This window comes from Heliangelus exortis, chromosome 18 (assembly GCF_036169615.1).
Source record: "Heliangelus exortis chromosome 18, bHelExo1.hap1, whole genome shotgun sequence".
Classification (NCBI taxonomy): Eukaryota; Metazoa; Chordata; class Aves; order Apodiformes; family Trochilidae; genus Heliangelus; species Heliangelus exortis.
This window is the reverse complement of record NC_092439.1, coordinates 15,704,911-15,727,004: the sequence shown is the minus strand read 5'-3', so window position 1 is coordinate 15,727,004 and position 22,094 is coordinate 15,704,911. Positions and strand designations below refer to the sequence as shown.

Here is a 22,094-nt window from a genome sequence, read left to right as displayed (position 1 = left end):
ATGAGCTTCTCCCCAAGACCTCCAAGCAGCAAGGAAGAAGGGTGCAGGAGGGGTCCTGTCATCCTGGTTTTTATAGGGTATGGCAAGAAATGGGAGGGATCACTGACACCTCTCTGTTCTGCCCCCTGGATCCCTCAGGGTCCTCCACATCCTCTCTTTAAGTCTTTGTATTGCTAATATAGAATTAGTTTGTGCCCCCTGAAAACATACCAGTCTGCATCAGTGACACAGGCTTTCAGGGACTGCCCATGGTTACCTGCAGCATGGGAACATGAGACTGACCACGGCTGCCTGACCAGACAGCGTATGCAAGGATGAGTCATATTGTGTCTTTCATATTGTGTCTGTTTGCTGTCCTGATGGGACAGCTTGCACTTACCAGAGATGAGGCTGAACAAGCAGAGCCTTGGTCTGCACAGACAAACTAAACCAATGACCTTATAGCTATCTGATTGCAGGGTCTGGTTTGATCTTGGTTTGTTATTAAAAAAAAAATGAGTTAAAAGTCAACTGGTGTAAAACTGGTGTTTGTAAAACTGTTTTTTGTTGATCTCAGGTGCTAACCGTGTGACCCTGGAGGACTCCAACATCCTTCAACCCATGGGACTCACTGTGCTGGGCAATCACTTGTATTGGATTGATCGACAGCAGCAGATGATTGAGAGAGTGGAGAAAATGAATGGCTACAAAAGGACTAGAATTCAAGGCCGAATTGCTCACCTCACAGGAATTCATGCTGTGGAAGAGCTTGATATGGAGGAATTCTGTGAGTTCATGTCAATATCTGATGTCTCACTCTTGGTCACTGTCTCTCGAAGTCTTTATCCAGCTGAATATTGTAAAAAGGTTGCCTAGTGGGCTTCAAGTATACTGTGGTTTGCATTTCAATTTGGCCAGTCAGGATCCTAGAAGAGAAGCAAAAGCAAGTTCCTCATTCTTGTCCAGAGGAGTATTTCTGCTAGAATATGTGACCTTATTTCTCTGTGCCTTTTTTTAATCCACCTAATGTTTATGTAGAGTGTTTCTATTAGGAGCTCTCAGGTGTTCTGTGCTTTGAGTAACTGATTTGGGAAGACAACAATGTATAGCTTCCTATCTTAAAAAAAAACACAAAAACCATCATCTGTGTGCTTATAATGCAGTCTTGTGAGTAAGTGGGAAGTGGAGGGGCTACATATTAAAAGCTATTTAAGATTAAATGATAATTCCAAGAGGTTTTGTGTTTGACAGTCTCCAGTGGCATATGTTACTTCCTGATGGCTGGCTACCCTAGAAATGCAGGTGGGATGACCTTCATAAATCTGCCTTCTCGTTCTTCACCTGAGCTCCCAAATATTTTTTAGAAGTCATTTAAAGGTCTCTGTATCACTGTGACTGGGAGAAATGTAGTCCTCATGAAGTAGTAAATATGCTTTTGAGCACTGAACTGAAAAATCTTGCTTTTAGCTTCCTGTTGATTTGTAGTAAAATTATCTTCCTGTTGATTTGTGAGTGTTTTTGTGAGTTAGCCCTACCCAGGAGTAGTTATGATTTCTTTTATGCTGTCTAATATTCTTTTCTGTTTGTTTCTCCAGCTGTGCATCCATGTTCCCATGACAATGGTGGGTGTTCACACATCTGCATTGCCAAAGGGGATGGGACTCCAAGATGTTCGTGCCCAGAGCACCTTGTGCTTTTACAGAATCTGTTAACTTGTGGAGGTGAGTTCTCAGGATTGCTAAGTAGTTTACATGAAGAAAGGTGGGGTTGAGATTGCATTCCAATCCAAAATGTGGGTTTACACACAGTGTTTTCCTACACATGGTGTGTTGCATCATTTGTTAAATTGGCCTTTGATTCTTTTATTAGCTGTTTTCTGCTTCTGTTTTTTGACAAATATGACTTTTCATTGTAAGCAGAATATTTATATTTGACCTTAAAATACTTGCATCTTCTGAGATTTTTATAATTGGGTGATGAGACATGTTCATACTTAAATAAACAAATGCTTATAAGAATATGTTGCATCAATCCCTGATGACCTAGCAGTAGAAATTGTGCATACAATGCCCCAGTGTGATACCCCAGTCTTTCAAATTAATTCAGGCTTGTAATGTGAGACACTGTACTGTCTAGTTACGAAATGTAGGCAAAAGATCCTTTGCAATGCTTTTATTTAAGGTAACAATCCTCTTTCCACATGGTAGACTTTTCATCTAGACTTCCCTTTCACAATCCCAATTTTTGAAATTTTTACATTACACTTGCAGAGGAGATAAAAACAAAACACACAAAAACCATTGTTTCTATGTGGGAGGCATCAAATCTTCAGTTGTTCGGTTCCATTGATGCTCTTGACTTCTTCTTATGTATTTATTTTCCAGCAGATTTCATTTTCTGGCTGAACTCTGATGCCCCATGGGACAGTCATTGCCATTATAAACTGTTTTCTTTCCCATGAACACAACACACTGTGTGGTTTAAGGGCAGTGGTGGTTACATCTGCAGGGGGGCAAAAAAAACAATATACTGATATTTCTTGCTCTACTGCTGTTGCACAACGAGAGATTTTATGTCCCAGTCCTTTGTTATCTTCAGCTATAAATCTAAAAATTAAGGGGCCTGTAGAGAGAACCACAAGTCCTCAGGTGTCGCCGATAATGAACTGGGAGCTTAGGCCCAGCTGTGCCCAATAATTAGGGCCTGCCCCAGCCGGAAATGGGTGGGGCTGAAGGGCAAAATAAAAGGCATGCTCCCAGAAGCAGAAGACAGGAGATGAAGATGCCTGAGGAGAGGGATGGCAAGAGAGCTCCTGAGAAGAGCCGTGTCCCTGAGAGAAGGCTCGCCGCAACATCTGGTGGAGAATGCGGGCAACAACAGCAGCTGTGAATGCTGAGGTAATATAAGAAGCTCTACACGACCACGTTGGTTGCGGGAAGCTCTACAAAGCCAGGCTTAAATGCGGAAGGTGATATAAAGAGCTTCGAAATACGCAACCACGTCAGATGGAGCCACTACGTTGGTGTGGGACGCTCTATAAAGAGCTCCAAATACGCAACCACAAGTGAAGCTCCACAAGGCCAGGCTTAAATGCTGTAGGCGGCGTGAAGAGCTCGGAGTAAAAGCCCAGCACGGCAAGACAACAGCCCGGAATGGCGAGCCAGCCAGGAGAGAAGAATGAGGCTCGAAAGGCACAGCAAGTTGGCGCGCGGAACTCAAGCCCGAGGAATGCTGAAGCGGAGCTCTGAGTGCGCATCAAGTCAGTGCGGTCCTGAAACGGAGTCTCCCAGGGACACGCGATAGTGTGGTCCTGAAACGGAGCCCCCAGGGACACGCGATAGTGCGGTCCTGAAACGGGGCCCTAGGGACACGCGATAAGACTGGTGCGCTGAATGCTCAGAGAAGCCTCTGCATGGCTAGGCATTCCGAGGTGGCGAGTACCAGCGAAAACTGAGCTGGTGTTTTAAGACCTCATCTCCTGTTAACAGAGGCTAAAGAGCCCGAATTTTCCCTCCTCAAAAATAGGCGAAAAAATATTGAAAAATAATGAAATGTTTAAATGAAATGTTAAATTATTGAAAATGAAATGTTAAAAATGTTGAGAAATAATGAAATGTTTAAATGAAATGAAATGTTAAATTATTGAAAATGAAATGTTAAAAATGTTGAGAAATAATGAAATGTTTAAATGAAATGTTAAATTAATTGTAAATTATTGCTATTTTTCAACAAACAACAAAAAGGGGGGAAATGTAGAGAGACACAAGTCCTCAGGTGTCGCCGATAATGAACTGGGAGCTTAGGCCCAGCTGTGCCCAATAATTAGGGCCTGCCCCAGCCAGAAATGGGCGGGGCTGAAGGGCAAAATAAAAGGCATGCTCCCAGAAGCAGAAGACAGGAGATGAAGATGCCTGAGGAGAGGGATGGCAAGAGAGCTCCGGAGAAGAGCCGAGTCCCCGAGAGAAGGCTCGCCGTAACAGGGGCCTCCATTGCAGCGTCTGTCTTTTTCATTCTAATCCTTCACTAAGTCTGCAACAACTTTTTAACCTATCTTTTCTGCCATAATAGCAGCCACTAGTCAGTATTTCAAAAGACATTAATCCAGCTGTTTTGGCTGGAGAACATTTGTCCGTGTACCCTAATGAATGCTCTTGACAAGTTTCTAAATGCAAAGGCAGGTTCTAAGGGCAGGTTTTTAAGTGCATGGCAGGCCAAGTGCAGCCACAGTGCAACATTAAATGTGGCTCTGAATTCAAAAGTAGTAATCTGCCTGTTGATTCATCTAAACAGCACACTCATAACAAAATTTAAGTCAAGAATTATCTCACTGTGTGTATCTGGCCTATTTATCTTACCTAATGCTGTCAGGTCAATGGCTACATTTGTATTTTTGATATTGCGACACCAAATAATCATAAATCACAGAGCTGAATACAATTTTTAAAAAATCAAATACATTTAGACTTTCATTTGTATTTTGTTTTTCAAGCTCCTGATTTTCCTTAAGTCTCATTCTTGAGCATTTCTCCCTTATGAAAGGATAGCAGCACTTTAAAAATGGTTTGCATGTAATTGCGTGGGCTCTGTAACTCCACCCTCAGGAAAAAAATACTCATACAAAAGTGTTGTCATTGGTTACAACTGGGAAGCTTTTCTTATGCTGAGTTCTTTGTGAAGCCCATTCCTGAGCCTGAATGTTAATAAAAGCTCATTGGGTTTCCAGAGGAGTGTTACCATCAGAGCACACCTGCAATCTGCTCAGTGTCGTTGCCATATATGGCCAGGGCATGGTGTAGGGACAGGTGACTGCCTCTGTTAACTAATTTAGTCTTGTTACTAGTTTAGTTTAGCTTAACTAATTTAGTCTTGTCACAGGGATTTGACCCCCTGGCTTTTGAAACCAGTGGACATGCACCTATTTGCTGCAGCATTGTTTTTAGGCTGACCCCATTGTTTTGAGCATAATTAAATGCTTATACATTGAATGTTTCTTTCCTTGATACTAATGGTGAAAAAGTGTGTACTCACTTACTTTGTAGAAGAACTAGGAGCATTTTTTGCAGTAGGTTGTTTGTGGACTTTGTCTTTCAACATTCTAAAGAAAGCAATTATGGGTGCCTTATAGCAGAAAAATGGTTGCAACTCGCTATGAGGTTGTAGCTGCTGCTTAATGCTATGAAGTCTGAGACTGCAACATGAGCATCCGTATGGAAAGGATTTATGCGAGAATTTTGGGGTCAATAGAAAGCCAAATTTTAAGGAGATCCCAGCTTCCTCAGGTCAAACAAACAAACAAGCAAGATGTCTACACAAGGTCCAGTGTTCTGTCTCTGACAATAGTGAAGGACTGTAGGATCAGAGCAGACATGCAGTGCTCCGTATGCAGTAATCCAAAGATTACGCTTTGAAGCTCCAGAGATCTGCAGCCAAGACACACTCCAGCAACAGGACTGAGTGTAATGTTTCATACCTTTACAGATATTTTTCTCCATTCATACTTTTTAATTCATATGTGATTTGGAAATGTAATAGTGGAGAAAACACTGGAAAATAGAGGAACAGATACTGTAAAGCAAGGGTTATACATTTCAGGTGTATTCATTGCTAATTAACCCAATATGCCAGAGTTTTTAGGAATGTTCCAGGCTAATATAATTACAGGGATTAGAATTGTTTGGATTATGGTTTCCTATCAGATGTTGAGTATTAATCTTATATGCATGGCAGTGTCATGCAAAAGGTGGTTGTTAGAGCCAAAGTATTTGCAGTTCCTGTGCGTGGTTCTGTGCTTGCCTGCTAGAGCAAGCTTCATCAGTCAGCATGCATCCAAGTTTTGTTACGAAGTCAAAATTCCTATGCAAAATAATTTTTTCCTTTTTGCTGGAATTCTAGTATTATCACAGAAGAGCTTCAGCCAGACGTCTGTGTGTTTTCCTTCAAAAACTGTTGATTTTTACTCTGTTACAAAGACTAAAACTTAATAAACAAATGTGATTTGTTGTCTGTTTCTCCAGAACCTCCAACTTGTTCCCCAGACCAGTTTACCTGTGCAACTGGAGAGATTGACTGTATCCCAATGGCATGGCGGTGTGATGGGTTTCCTGAGTGTGATGACCAGAGTGATGAAGACAGTTGCCCGATATGCTCTGCATCCCAGTTCCAGTGTGAGAAGGGACAGTGTATTGATGCACACTTGCGGTGTAATGGAGAAATTGACTGCCAGGATAAATCTGATGAAGTGGATTGTGATAGTAAGATTATTTTTCCTGAATTCATGGTTCTAACATAAGCAACTGTTTGGGATTCTAACTGCTCTTGATAGGTTTTAGGTTTTTTTCAATTTCAAATGGGAAAAAACAGCCATAGCTATACACCTAACTAAGCTATCCACAGATTCTATTTTTCTTTCTGTCTTACTCTGTTGCTCAAATCAAACTTATTTATAGATGCATAAATTGCTGACCATGTAAGCATGAAAATTCAGGGAAGTGAAAAGTATCTTTAATCCATGTTCATAATGAAAAACAGGAAAAAAATTGGCTTTACGTACTTAGTGGCTAAGCATTGCCACTGGGCCAGCAGGGTAGATTTTTGTGGACGTTTCAATGAGCAATTTGTTAGATAGATTTTTGTGGACATTTCAATGAGCAATTTGTTAGATTTTCAGTATCTTCTGTAATTGCAATCCTGGACACCAGAACACGTGTACTTTCTTCACAAACAAGAGGATCAGCCATATCCAAGTTCCTGTCCGTCTAGTAGGAGGTGGTACTTGCTACCTGTACTGCTTCATCAAGAGACTCTGCTTTGTCCACCACAGAGTCTGTATGAAGTGTAATGGTGTCATTACCCACACACAGAGTCAAAGTGGAATGTGCATTTGGTCACCTCCCTGTAAAATGGTGGGCAATGCTAGGCAAACTTAATGCCAATGTTCTTAGCACTGTATGAAGTGTAGGCACCTGCTTTGCCCTACACAGCTCCTTTGAAGGCACAGATGAGTCTTACCATCTGGTCTAGAGTAGCTGAAGACACACTTATTCAGTAGCTGAGTGCCCAGTGGTTGAATGCCTAGTTCTCTGCAAGGACTTGGGCCACTCAAAGCTAGACTTTTATCCAGGATGCTGTCTGACACTTCTCGAGAAGGACTATGAACATATTCAGGGTTAGAGTGAGAGAAATGTGGTGGAAACAGAGTCTGCAGTCCTCAGGAAATGTTACAGGCCGAAGACAGACAAATAGGAAGATGTGCTTGGCCCACCTTATAGGTTGTGTGCTGGGAGCTCTGGATGGTTTTAGAGACTTCTATCAACATTTGTGTTGATAACACCATAGGATGCTGTGGAACTGTCTCCAGCTTATCAGAGGCATAACAGTCAAAATCATGAGTTCAAGCATTCGGGTGTTCTAGCTAAGGTTTTTCTCCCATAGATAATTTAGTTCTCTTAGATGAGAACTCCTCTGCAAACTACACCCTGCCAAAGTAAGTATGGCTATTCAGGTGGTAGTGCTATGATCCAAAATATGAATATGGATCTTCTCCTTCAGAAAAAAAGAATGTTTATTCTTTTTGCATTGAAGAACCAATACTATGAACCTTCAAGGATTGCTGGTTCCTAGTGCTTGCAAAATGGTCTCCATAATGATCATTGAATATGCTTTGACTTCATGGAGCTTCCAATGTTCATTAGCAAGTCCTTTTTCCTGAAACAGAAGCTTGTGAATATAGATAGATAAGAAATCTAGCTGTTATTTAGCAAGGTTATTATACAGGGCTATGTAACATAGTATAACCTACATAAAGTTTTATCATATGCCAGTTGTTAAAATGTCAGGTGATCAGCTTTGTTAGTTCCTGGAAGAGATTCTTGCTGATTTGATCCCAGTTTTTCCCTAACAGGACTGATTTGACAAAAATGGGGAATTACTGGGATCAGAATTTTATTTTTATCACACTAAGTAGGGTGTATAACAACCAAAGGAAGAATCAATGAAATTCAGACTTGCATTTTAGCCACAGCAGCAAAGCAGGTGTTTTGGTATGTGCCTGGTCATAATACAAAACACACTGTGGCTTTATGTCTCACTTTAGGTTTTCCTTAGATGCTCACATGCTTCCATGCAAGTAGTATTTAATCTTTCTTTCTTTCTTTCTTTCTTTCTTTCTTTCTTTCTTTCTTTCTTTCTTTCTTTCTTTCTTTCTTTCTTTCTTTCTTTCTTTCTTTCTTTCTTTCTTTCTTTCTTTCTTTCTTTCTTTCTTTCTTTCTTTCTTTCTTTCTTCTTTCTTTCTTTCTTTCTTTCTTTCTTTCTTTCTTTCTTTCTTTCTTTCTTTCTTTCTTTCTTTCTTTCTTTCTTTCTTTCTTTCTTTCTTTCTTTCTTCTTTCTTTCTTTCTTTCTTTCTTTCTTTCTTTCTTTCTTTCTTTCTTTCTTTCTTTCTTTCTTTCTTTCTTTCTTTCTTTCTTTCTTCTTTCTTTCTTTCTTTCTTTCTTTCTTTCTTTCTTTCTTTCTTTCTTTCTTTCTTTCTTCCTTTCTTTCTTCCTTTCTTCTTTCTTTCTTCTTCCTTTCTTCCTTTCTTCTTCTTCCTTTCTTCTTCTTTCTTCCTTTCTTCTTCCTTTCTTCTTTCTTTCCTTTCTTTCTCCTTCTTCTTCCTTTCTTCCTTTCTTTCTTCCTTTCTTCCTTTCTTTCTCTCTTTCTTCCTTTCTTTCTCTCTTTCTTCCTTTCTTCCTTTCTTCTCTCTTTCTTTCTCTCTTTCTCTCTTCTTTCTCTTCTTTCTCTTTCTTTCTTTCTTTCTCTTTCTTTCTTTCTTTCTTTCTCTTCTTTCTTTCTTTCTCTCTTTCTCTTTCTCTTTCTCTCTCTTTCTCTCTTTCTTTCTCTTTCTCTCTTTCTCTCTCTCTCTTTCTCTTTCTTTCTTTCTCTCTTTCTTCTTCTTTCTTTCTTTCTTTCTTTCTTTCTTTCTTTCTTTCTTTCTTTCTTTCTTTCTTTCTTTCTTTCTCTCTTTCTCTCTTCTCTTTCTTTTTCTTTCTCTCTCTCTCTCTTTTTCTTTCTTTCTTTCTTTCTTTCTTCTTTCTTTCTTTCTTTCTTTCTTTCTTTCTTTCTTTCTTTCTTTCTTTGTCTTTTCTTTTTCTTTTCTTTCTCTCTTTCTCTCTTTCTTTCTCTCTCCCTTTCTTTCTCTTTCTCTCTTTCTCTTTCTCTCTTGCTCTTTTTTTCTCTCTTTCTCTCTCTCTCTTTCTCTTTCTTTCTCTCTTCCTCTCTTCTTCTCCTCTCCTCTCCTCTCCTCTCCTCTCCTCTCCTCTCCTCTCCTCTCCTCTCCTCTCCTCTCCTTTCTTCTCTTCTCTCTTTTCTTTGCAGCAATTTGTCTACCCAATCAGTCCGATGTGCAAGCAGCCAGTGCATCCTCCTGAAGCAAGAGTGTGACTCCTTTCCAGACTGCACTGATGGTTCTGATGAGCTCATGTGTGGTGAGATGTCTTTCCTTGAGGGCCAAGTGCTGTGTTCAGGCGTAATGTCCCTACATCCTTGTGCAGATCCCAAGCCTTTGCATAGTAATATTCTTCCAGGGAAGACCAGTGCCTTAAGCCAAATACTCTCACATTTGTATTTATCTGCTGAAAATTGTCAAGCTCTTCCATGGTAAAAGGGAGCATTTAGTAGGTCGTGAGCGGTTTAGCAAAATAGCTGGGACACAGCATTTTAAAACAAAAGCAAATATGTGTTCTGATTGGTCAGTTCATTCTGAATAAAATAGCTTGTAGAGAAGTGCTGCATTTTACTTATTGATGTTGCCTGTTGGACCTTGGCTTACTGCGAGGTTTTTAGTATCCTAAGAGTTTTGTCATTTTGAAGCACCAGTTGTCAGAAGCTGTGCCATAATTAGGATGAGAGGAGGATCACCAGGTCTTGGTCAGAGTAACCCTGTTTTTTCCTTCCATCTTCATGTGGGTTAACCAAGAAAAAATGGATTTCATGAGCAAGGATGGTGAAAAGAGCCCAAGTGGTGAATAGAAGAGACTAAAAGAATAGTAACAAAAAGTTTCCAGTTTTTCTGCTGGAAATTTCAGTCTGAACATATTTCTCATGCCTCTCCCACATCTTCCATTAAACGCTTCAGCTCTCACCCAGTTCCCCCAATTCTCTAGAAAGCCTCTTCTTCCTGGATTTGCTTTTTTATTTATTTTCTTTGAGCACTTGACAAACTTTCGTGCTGCCAGGTTAATGCATCTGTTTCCACTTTGGGTCTAGTCATACAATTAGGTCTTAACTGATTTTCATGTCTTTATTTAGACAAAAGTCTGTCTCTTCTGGAATCTCTTTGTGAAACAGCTTCTTTCTTAGCTGAGGGAAAGAACTCGCAAAGGGAATAAAAATGATGGTTACTTTCTGGATAAGAACGTTGCATTCAAAAGAAGCTAGGTGTCTTGGTTTAGTGGTCAGGGTGAACAAAAAATCAGAGGACCCAATTGCTCTCTATTAAGGCCTTCCACCCTCCCAAGGGAAGATAAAAGGGGAATAAGGAAGAGAGACTAAGGTTGCAAGTTAACACTGGAACAGGTTTACTGGAAAAGGGAGGGTATGGTAACACATGGGATGAGGAACAAATATATAAAAATATATGCAAAATCTGAAATCAGTGGTTGCAGATACAAGTGTCTGAGGGTCTCTTGCAGCAGAGCCAACTCAGGAAAGGGGTCCATGGCTTTTTCCAGTATCTGATGGATCCACTCAGATTCTGCAGAGCACATGGCAAGCTGATGGAGAAACAAAAGCTTCTCTCCAAGGTCTCTGAGTACAGCAAACAGCAAGGAAGAAGGCAGGAGGAAGGGGGAGATTTCCCATCCTCCTGGCTTTTACAGAGCATGGCAGGAAATGGGAGGAAATACTGACCCCCCTCTGTTCTGCCTCCTGGATCCCTCAGGGTCCTAAACATCCTCTCTTTAAGTCCTCATATCAGTACCTTAAAATTAGCCTGGGCCCCTCAAAACATAACATTTGGTTTAACCAAAATTAGAACTGTCTGTTTTAAATTAGTCAATTTGGGAACATGTTTTAATTTTGGCTTGCTGACTATTTGCAAGTTAGGGCCTTAGTAGACATAAAATCTGTCATTACTTTATAAGCTTGAAAAAAAGATAAAGACTTTAAGACAGAAAATAATTCTTGATACTGAGCTGTTAAGAGCTTAAGATTATTGGTAGATCTTTGTATTTCCTTCAACTTTCTTTTCAAATCTCAGTTGTTTTTCATTCCACTGAGGGGAGTGAGAAACAGAATCACTGGAGATAAATTTTATGAAATGAAGGCTTGGATCTTACATATATATATATATACATATATATATATACACACATATATATATGTGTGTGTGTGTATGTAAAAAAATAAATTATGTGTTGTTGAATCACATGGAAAAAATTTGTTTTCTTTGAAGAATGTCACATGTGAAAACCAGAGGTGTTGCATTTATTTGGCAAGAATTTTTAATGTGTTGCCCATAATCAGGGGGAGGTATGATACACAGCTCATCTCAAATACTGCAGCACTGTTTATTATTTATCATTGGGCTATAAAGGGGAAAGAAAAATACAAGAAGTAGAAAGTACTAGAGATATTCTGGATTCTGTTTTCCTTCCAATTTATATTTTTTAGAAAGCAAGTCATATTTTAACGAAGGAAAGGTATTTTATATATTTTAAGGCCTATATTAGCTAGGAAAACATCAACTGCTTGAAATATGTGGTAGCTTCCCTACTGGTAAAATCTTTTTGGTTCTGAATGTTATTGGTAGCCCAAATGGCTTTTGAGAGTGCAGATTCCTTTCTTATTGAAGACTTAATGTTTATAGGTGACCCATATCCTCAACCTATAGACTTTCTGGGGAGAAGAAAAGGAAATCTTCTAGGCTGTTGTAATATCAAGATGCTAAGTAATCCTGTTATAGACAGAAAAGAGAATACCTTTCTAATGCTGCTTTATATACATGGAGACAAAGAGGAAGCATTGAGTCAGAATATGTGGAGTTACCTGTGGCTTGGATGCCCACAGATATTTTTAAACACATACTGTCAGTGACTCTGAACTGTCAGATTGGTGCACAGGCTCCAAGACAGCAACACATCTATTGCTGCATGTGTAATGACTTTTTTTTTCTCATCTCTTTTCAGAAAAGCCAAAGGCAGCCTCAGAGGAGTCACAGCCACACAGCAGTGCCATTGGTCCTGTCATTGGTATAATACTGTCACTTTTTGTCATGGGAGGAATGTATTTTGTTTGCCAGCGAGTGGTGTGTCAGCGATATGCTGGGCCCAATAGTCCTTTTCCACATGAGTATGTCAGTGGCACCCCTCACGTCCCTCTTAATTTTATTGCTCCAGGAAGTTCTCAACATGGCACTTTTACTGGTAAGGACCTGGCATCAAATCAGTGCCATTACATTTGCTCATTGTGGAGTTTTTACAGGTTATTAGTAGTGCTAGTTGTGGAGATTTTAAAGAGCAGAAATTAGATATTGATCTGAAATTAGATATTGATTTTGGTATAACTGTAATTTGGATCAGACATGCCAAAACTATTAGATACATTTAATTTGGCAGATACATTTAATCTTGCCAGATTCTCAAGTGCAATTTGCACATTGCTGCACTTGCTCATATATCTACCTTTTTTGATAGAAAACCTACAGTATTTTGCTAGTGAAAACATCATCCTCTTTAAATAGTTCATTCTGGTACATGTAATAAAATTTGGGGTTTGCATAGTTACACCTTACCTAAGGACTGAAAACCACTATGAAGAGTAGTGAACCATGTGCAATAATGGAAACTAAGAATGTGTGTGCCATTCAGTGTTCTGGTGAGACCTCTGCTGAGTTTTAATCTGCATCTTGTGCTCAGACATCTTTGTTTCTGTCCATTCCATTGAAAGTCTTTACACAGTTTTGTTATGTCTACTCAGGATGGGTAAGTTGTTCCACGGTGGAAAAAAAACAGAGGAAAAAAGAGATGAAGCTTAGTTTATTATAATACAAAAAAGCAGGTGATAAGCCTCCCTCTCCAAAGTTAAAACAGCATGTGGAAGACCACAAGCAATCTGGGTGGGATTTTGGCTGATCATTGTCTGAAGTAATTACAACATTCCCTTTGATTTAGTCCATTTCTGAGACAGCTTTCCTGTTTGCTTTTGGACAAAGTCTGAATTCTCTCTGTGTCTCAGTCCATCTGTAAAATGGCAAAAATGAACTACCTCAACAAAGCAGTCAAAACATCCATTCAGAGAAGTGCATGAGATGGAAGGGTGACTTGAAGTAAATATAAAAGCTCAAGATGCTCAGCTAATACCCAGAAACCTCATATAATAATCAAAGGAAACACTGCCATTATGCACCTCAAGTTTTTTACAAATTTAAAATATGCTTTTGATAGAGTAATAGCAAAATCTTTAAAAAAAAAATTGCTGAGAAGAGGGAATATTTATTTGTATAACTAAGGAAGCTGGAAAGTAACTGTTCACCTGTAAATCTACCAGACAGCATCACAATATAAGAAATCCACAGTTCAAGATGCTTAGAGTCCACTTGTCATGTTGGCTGAAAATCAGATCAATTATAAACTTACATGAAACAAAAAGATATAGGAATTCTTCATATTGAACAATTTTTTGAGATGCACTCATTGGGGTTTTCTTGTAGCCACAATTTTGAAGGTAGTCAAATACACCTTAGGTTTAGCCTTTCCCACACTTTAAAGACTATGGTCAGCTGTTCCTGCTTAAATTGTGTTTTTATCATTATCAGAAGTTTTTTGCAGTAGGAAGTAAAAATGTATTAAATGGTTGCAGGTGAGATCTTTACAGTGGTGTTTTCAATTGACCTTCACACTAAAGCTTTTTTTAATTAAAACAAGTTTCAGTGGCTTTCATGTCTACCTTTGTAGATGCTAAACTAAGCTGTCATTCTGATTCTCAGTTGTGTGTTGTTTTTCTCTAATCCATATTGTTATGACAAGTTACAGCATCTAAAAATACTGATTGATGTTATTCTAAAGAAAAGACATAGATTCCTAATACCATGGCATTTCCAAAGAAGAGCAACAGTAAAGATTTATGATCACAAATACAGTCACTCTGCTTGTAATAAATGTTTTCAGTATCTAAAAAAATTCTGAGAAGTTCCCAAACTAAACTCTTTTATTATTACTGAACAATATGACAGGAAGAACATGAAAATGTATTAATCGGACTAAAACAAATTGGAGAATGTTGTCTTCCCTTTTCCTGTCACGAGGTTCCCTTCCTTTTGCCTTTGCTGATTTTCAGTTTAAGCGGTGATAATTTTTGTTATTGTTCAGTTGTTGTTTGCAACTGAATTTCTTTGAATGGAGCTGAAAACTTTGGAGGTCTCTAGATTGGGCAATGTAGAATGCTTGTTTTATAAATGCCTGACTTTAATTGGAAAATTTCTTAGCCATTTGGCCGAACAGTCTGAATCATAGAATCATAGAATCATAGAATAGGCTGGGTTGGAAGGGACCTCAGAGATCATCGAGTCCAACCCTTGAACAACTACCGCCACAGTCACTAGACTATGGCACTGAGTGCCATATCGAGTCGCTTTTTAAATGTCTCCAGGGACGAAATACAACTGTTCTGGAGATTTCTTTCTGAGCAGAGTGTGAGAGCAGATTCTGAGGAGTTCAGTGCTGCAGTGGGGTAAGAGGTGGTCTGGGGGTGAGATGCTTTCTTTACAAAATATGTTGTTCCTTGTGATCCTAAAATTTTTACATAAAACACTGTTCCCAAAATGGTAATCAGTGGCATTGTGAAGGTTTGAAGAGATACGGATTTGCTTTCTAGTTTGCATTGGTAGATAAAATTGTGGTTTACCTAACCTTGTTTTCCTCTGTCTCACTGTAGGCATCTCATGCGGGAAGTCCATGATTAGCTCCATGAGTCTCATGGGAGGAAGCAGTGGTGCCCCGTTGTATGACAGAAACCATGTTACTGGAGCCTCTTCGAGTAGCTCATCCAGCACTAAAGCCACTTTGTACCCACAGGTATGTCTTGTATAACTGTCAGTTAGATATCTCTCACTTTGGACAAAAAGGAAAGATGAATAGAATGTTATTAATGTTCTTCTTTTCTACGTCTGTTCTTCTGTCTGGACTCCCTTGGAGATGCCACCGCCTTTCTTCTTTGTAAATTGTGATCAGTAGCCAAGTGATATTTTGCCCTGCTTAAGGCTGCAGGCACACATGGAATGAAGAGAAAAACAAGATGCAACAGGACTGGAATGCAAATGCATAAGAAATAAGCTTGGCTTGCTATTTAGATTAAGTGTCATCTGTTGATTCAAAAAAACATCCTCTGGGTGAAAATACTGGTACCAGCAGAGGTTACTTTGCTGTAAATTAGCTTTGTTTCTGGCTTCTAAATGTTTCCATTGGCAAAATTTTGGCTCCCATATCAGAGTTTCATGAATTTAAAGATGTATTCTATGAATGGGTATTTCTCTAAGAATACATAGGAGCAACATACAAAGATAACTCTTTGCCAGCATTTTGTTGTATGATAGTTTTTTCATTAGTGCTTCTGAGCAATACATACATTACCTTTTCTGTTCACATAGATCTACAGTCACTCTGCTAGCTATTGAAGTGATTTTTCAGTAGTATTTAATCAGGAGCTCACATGTGTTTACATGTATACTGTTATGCTGTTTATGGGCATATTGACTGATAGTCTTTGGACCAGTGGCAAATCTGTTGTCTCTCCCCTTTAAGATGGACAAAGATGGAAGAGAGGCTTGTGAGCCTCTGTATTGATGAGGTAAAATATGTTACTTATTTCTCGCATTACCTTTTCCATGAAGCCATCAAGAAGCTATTCACAGCCAGCAGATGTTTGGAACTTGGGAACCTTCCTAATTTAGCTGGTCTCATGCTTCACCAGTGTCTCTCTAACATGATGAACACTTCCATACTACTACCTGAGTGCTGTGTCAGTGCCACACTGAAAATGATAAGCAGAAAAAAAAATAGCTGAATTTATATAAAAAAGTCATTTAGCTTAAAAAGTAATTTATCTAAGTGCTGCACAGTGAGGATCAAAACAATGACTCTACTCCAGTGATTTTACAGTATTATTATAAGAGAAGAGAGGAGGCAGAGGAAGGATGCTGTCATGGTCACTGTGTCAGGCTGTAGCACTGGGCAGAATGCCCAGGGCAGGCTGCATACAAGATGCTCAGATCAGTAGCAGGACATTATCATCAATAATAGTGCTGCAGTTTTCCACATTAGAATCAGAGACTCAGAGAATGTCGGGTTGGAAGGGACGTCAAGGACCGTCTGTTCTAACCCTTCTCATGTTATTGTTTATCTGAGATGTCTCAGCACCCTGGTGAGCTGAGACTTAAAACTTCCCAAAATGAGGGAGTCCACTGCTTCCCCTGGGAGACTGTTCCAATGTCTGACTTTTCTCAGAGTGAAAAATTTTCTTCTTGTGTCCTATTGGAATGTCCCCAGGAGCAACTTGTGCCCCTTGCCCCTTGTCTTGTCCGTGAGACTCCTTGTAAACTGGGAGTCTCCATCTTCTTTGTATCCCCCTTTAAGTACTGGAACATGGTCATAAGGTCTTCCCTAATCCTTCTCTTTTCAAGGCTGAACAGACCCAGTCTTCTCAGCCTCTCCTCATATGGCAGGTGCTCCAGTCCTCTGATCATCTTCGTGGCTCTTCTCTGGACCCTCTCCACCTGTCTGCATCCTTTAGCCATCATGGAAGCTTCCCATGGGATTCCTTCCAACTCAGCCCTGATGGAGCTGAAGTTTGCTCTTCTAAAACCTAAAACCTTTGTTCTTGAATTAAGCTTCACTGCTCAGCAGCATCCCAAACTCCACACTGTTGTGGTCACTGCAGCCAAGTCTGTCACTAACCAGGGTATCATAGAGCAGGTTTTCCTGGTGTGTGAGCAGGAAGTCCAGCTGTGCCCATTCCTGGTTGGCACATCCAGCACTTGTGTGAAGAGGTCTTCTACATTGGACATTGTAGACATCTACAATGTCAGGTGAGCTGCAGTATTGTTCTTCCATCAGACATCTGGATAGTTAAAGTCTCCCATAAGGACCAGGATTTGTTGACCTGAAGCTTGCCTGATCGACCCAAGTGTTGTTTCATTGGTCGCATTGTCTTGGTTAGGGGGTTGGTAACAGACGCCTAAGGTAAGGTCACCCTTGGAGACAACCCTTCTGATTTTGACCCAGAGGCATTCCATGGGGCTACCACAGTTATCACTGGTGACTTGAATACATTCAAGGTTTTCCATAACACAGAGTGCAGCTCCTCCACCTCTTCTCCCCTGTCAATCTTTAGAGAACAGCCCATCACCTTCTGTCACCATCTTCCAGTCATGGGACTCGTCCCACCACCTTTCAGTTATTCCCATGAGATCAGAACTGCCTGACTGGGCATGGAACTCCAGTTCCTCCTGTTTATTTCCCAGACCATGGACATTTGTATCCATACATTTCAGGAGGCTGATCTTTTACTTCTCATTTAAGGAGGAAGCTGAGGCACATTTTACAGTAATCTGGTTGGCTTTGTTTAATCCCAGATTGGTTGTAGTTGTGATGGCAGTGTGATCTCTGCCATTTTGCATCCTCCCCCTCCAGGTCCTGTAGTTTAAAGCCCACCTCACCAAGCTGCCCACTTGGTACTGACATGCAGCTCTCAGGCCTCTCTCCAGTAAGCCCAGTTTTAACCCCACCACCACTGGAGTTCAGTTTAAAAGCCTTCCTGTGAGTGTTCCTAGCTCCCGCACCAGGATCTTTTTCCTGCCTTGAGACAAGTGTGTTGTCCCATGGCTTGGTATATGAAGGCCCCCTGATGTTATCCTCTTCCCCCTTCACATCCAGTTTTAAGCTCTGTCAGTGAGCTCTACATTTGAAGGAATGAGCTTTTCTCCTTGGTTTTAGGCCTATGTCCTGCTTGCCATGTCAGAGGTTCTGCTTCCTTCTAGCAGAAGGCTCCTAAAGGGAGCCTTTATTATGCTAAGGCATAATAAACTGTTTTCTTAGTGCAAGGGTTACCTGCCCCGCTATTGACTGGGAGTATGTTTAGGACCTGGGGGTGGAACAGACTGTATTTTCTCTTAGCATCTGCTGAGGCTAGTATCAGTCCTTATGTCCAAGTGCACTGAGATTCAGCAAAACTGGCTCCAATTTCTAGCTTTACTCCAGCCTTTCAGCATAATTGATGTGGCAGGAGCTCCTGCCACAAGGAGTTCCTTGTACTATGAGAACTTTGAAGGCCTGCAGAGTAAAGTCTCATAAGGAACTTCCATGACCTTTAAAAATGCATTAACCTACCCAAGGAGCAAGAAGAGGAGACTAAAATAAAGATGAGTGACATGGTGAAGGCATGAATAATGTTTTCAAAGTAAGCAGATTTGTATGATTAACCCAAACTTTCATACCATTTTTCCCTGTTCTTCCTAGATCTTGAATCCACCTCCTTCCCCAGCTACTGACCGCTCCCTCTATAATGTGGAGATGTTTTACTCCTCAAACATTCCTTCAACTGCAAGATCGTACAGGTACAGTTCAGATAAAAAGGTCTGATGAATCTACTGTTAATCTGTCCTTTAGTTTTGGATTTTAAGTAAAGTGTTCTTGTTCAGATCTTAACTTGTTACAAAAAAGCCAAACTTTCCTGTTCTTAATAAATGACCATTCAAATGGCAATTACACGAGTTTGGTGCTAAACATTGGTTTTGTGTTCTTATTTTGTAAGAAAAGGGTTTTGTGCATGTCAGTACAGTGTTGCAGAGTAATAATATATACCTTGCACCGGTATATACAAGACACAGCATCCTGTATAGAGAAGGCTGGTGTTTTCTGTTCAGTTTCCTCAAGCTTATCTTAAAACCTGTTGGCAATTCAAGCTATTTGTTAGTGACTGGGCTTGATTATATACATCTCAGAGTCTGGAAAAATGTGTTGCTGTCCCTTTTTTTCCCCAGATCCCAACTAATGATTTGGTTTTTTGTTTGGGGTTTTTTTGCAGGCCATACCTCATACGAGGGATAGCTCCACCCACAACTCCGTGCAGCACAGACGTTTGTGACAGTGACCATACTACCAGTCGATGGAAGGCCAACAAATACTATATGGATTTAAACTCAGACTCAGACCCTTACCCCCCTCCACCTACACCTCGCAGTCAGTACATGTCAGCAGAGGAAAGTTGCCCTCCATCTCCTGCCACAGAACGAAGCTATTTTCACCTCTATCCCCCTCCACCTTCTCCTTGTACAGACTCCTCATGACCTCAACAGAAGGAAATTTTCCTGTAAATATTTTAAAATATGAACAGATTTAAATATATATTTTATGAATAGAAAATAATTTGGGGTGTGAATTTAAACAAAGGAATGTGAATAAAAATGGGTGGGAAGGATGGGGCTGTGAAAAATTGTAAAAAGGAAGAATATTTATAAAATTGATTTTTTAACTTAATTTCTATTTTTTGTGCCATATTTGCCTCTTTGAAGTAATGAAAATGACCCAGTCTCCAAAGGATGTGGGGAGGGAATGTTGAGCCTTTTTGCATTTTTAATTCACCTTACCTGCGAAGTGTACGTAGTTTTTTTCATTCGTGTGAAACAAAAAAGATAAGTGGATCATGAGAGGATGAGTCTAAAGGCTATCAGTTTATTCACAGAGAAGAAAACCATGTTTAAATAAAATTGTCAATTTCTCATCCCTTCACCACCACTGAGAGAAAATGTGCAGGGATCACAGCCCTCAGATGTTCCTCTTTGTAAGTGAGCTGAAGGCTTCCCAGCAGGACCTGTATGCTGAGACCTGCATTTCAAACCTCCTTCTGCATTTGCTCAGAACTGTGAGAACATTATTTTGGCCAAGCCTTCCAGCTTAACTAGGCCCACAGGCATCATTCACTACTTTGTGTCCGTGCCTTCACATGGCCAGTTCTGGAAGTGATTCAGCCTGAAAAAAACAACCAGTCCTAAAAAACTTGGTTTAGTTTCAGTCAGTTCCTCTGACTGTTGTATGGACCTGGGGGTGAGTGCAGAGGGCAAGTTCAAAATGGTAGTTAATCTAAGAGAAACACCTGGAAAACTGCAGATTTGGTCAGACTCACCATTTTAATTATGACAAAACCAAGCTCCTTCATCCTTCATTGTAAGGCTTTGATGACTGCCTCTGGGAAGAGGCTTTAATGGCTTGATGCTTCTCAAGATGCAGTGCTACTTCTCTTTCTCCCAGAAATCCACAATGCCAGGTCTCTGAGATGTTCACCTGTCATGACTTTATCAGACAATTGCTTAATCTCTGTTCATTTTCTGAAGTGCAATGATGTGGTCACTTCTATTCATTCAAATGAGAAAAGTTGTATGGTTTTTAACTGGTGTTTAAATGGTATCTGCATAGCTCAAACCAAAAATATCTGCCATTCAAAGTGTAGTCATATAAAAATTTACAGCAGCATTAGTTCAGATTTAAAAGTAGACAGAAAAAAGCACAAGGGAGAAAGAAGAGGAGACAAATACTTCATTCTAGTTCTGTTGAAACAAAAAAGGTAAACTCATACAAACTGATGTAAGAACATCACACTCAGCAAAGTGCTTGTGTTCCCAACTCCTGCCAAAAAAACCCCTTGTGAATGAGTGATCAGTCCCTTTCGAAATGCAGAAGATAATTTTTTGCTTTGATTGCTGTAACAAAAGAGATTGGGTGATGTCTGGGCACTCTATAAATTAGGCTCTGATGAAGACAATGTGAGTAACTACTTGGGACATTCCAAACATGCAAATTTGCACCTGTTTCTGCGGCTGCTGTCTAACAGATGTGTTGGGCTTTTCACAGCCTTACTATTGTTGGCAACAATGAAAACATTTTTCTGTTTGAAAACAGAAGTTCAGTTTGAACTTCAGTTGTATTTGGGTTTGGGTCTTTTTAGCAACTTATTTGAGAGCGCATCAGTGGAACCCTACAATTCTGGGGTAGAGATGGTGGTGGAGGGGCTGGGAGCACAGTGTTCTGATCCAGTTTGTTATGTTTTTTCAGATTTGTTAGTCCAGATCTGATCTTCCTACCTACATTGTGAAGGGTAGGATTTGTGCTGTCACTGGTGTGTTACTAAAACACTCAAAGTAGCTTTTACTACTGTTACGTTCAGATTTTCACTTCAGAGTCTGAGCACAAAAAAGATGCTCACCATTTTTCATGGAGAAAAATGTGGAATTGATGAATACAGCACTGAAGTTTAAGAATACATTCTTTCCCCATCCACATTCAACACAAATAATTCTGTAGTATGCCAAGAGGGACAAGGTCATGGTTTATTACTCTTAGAATGATTTGGAAGATCTCTGAACAAGTGTTAATGATTTGGAGATGCAAAGCAATTCCCATGTGATCATGTTTCAGTGAACTAAATTAAGAATGTGAATCCACAGGATATTTTATGTACCACATCAATCATGTCAAGAAGTACTTGTTCTGCATTACAGCAGTTAGTGATCCAATTTCATATCATATGTAATTTTGTGCATGCTAAATATTCATAATTTATAATGAACTCATTGTTTTAGTTTTGTGTTACAGTTCTAGCTTAGAGATATACATTAATTTTCCTATTTTCCTGTGTTGACACTGGATGCAAAATTATATTGTTTTGGTTTGTTGTTTTTTTTTTCATTAAAACACTGTTCTTTGTACAGAGCCATAACCCTGTAACAGTCCTAACCACTTCATCTGAAGACTTGTATACTATTACAAAGTTTGGAGTTCAAGAAAATTATCATATCTGAGCTAAACATCTGAAGAGTCAAATTCTTTTGGAGCTTAGGTGTTCAGAGGGAAGGAAGCCCTTGCTGAATGAGGTGGATTAAGCATGTACATTTTGTTTTCAGTTGGATATTCATAGCCTCCTGCTGCCTCCATCTGAGACACTTGCAGTTTGGTGATCAGGATCTAAGCCCCCACACTGCTCCATAATACTGACTTTAAAAGCCTCTTACAAAAAGTTTGTTACACATTTAACATCTTAGCATTTAACTACTAAATATTACTTTTGATTGTTGTATACTATATATTTTAAAAGGA

General features: G+C 39.7%; 1 protein-coding gene across 1 annotated transcript in view; it reads left to right on the top strand.

The window, feature by feature from the left end:
- Nucleotides 1-19,481, top strand: part of LRP5 (LDL receptor related protein 5) — a 134,064-nt gene extending 114,583 nt beyond the window's left edge. The window contains 9 exon segments of the mRNA XM_071761743.1: nt 557-766; nt 1,575-1,700; nt 5,994-6,230; nt 9,328-9,345; nt 9,348-9,437; nt 12,138-12,374; nt 14,884-15,023; nt 18,462-18,559; nt 19,030-19,481. Coding sequence (XP_071617844.1) covers nt 557-766; nt 1,575-1,700; nt 5,994-6,230; nt 9,328-9,345; nt 9,348-9,437; nt 12,138-12,374; nt 14,884-15,023; nt 18,462-18,559; nt 19,030-19,291 — 1,418 coding nt within the window. The 3' untranslated portion in view covers nt 19,292-19,481.
- Nucleotides 19,482-22,094: the final 2,613 nt, after the last annotated feature.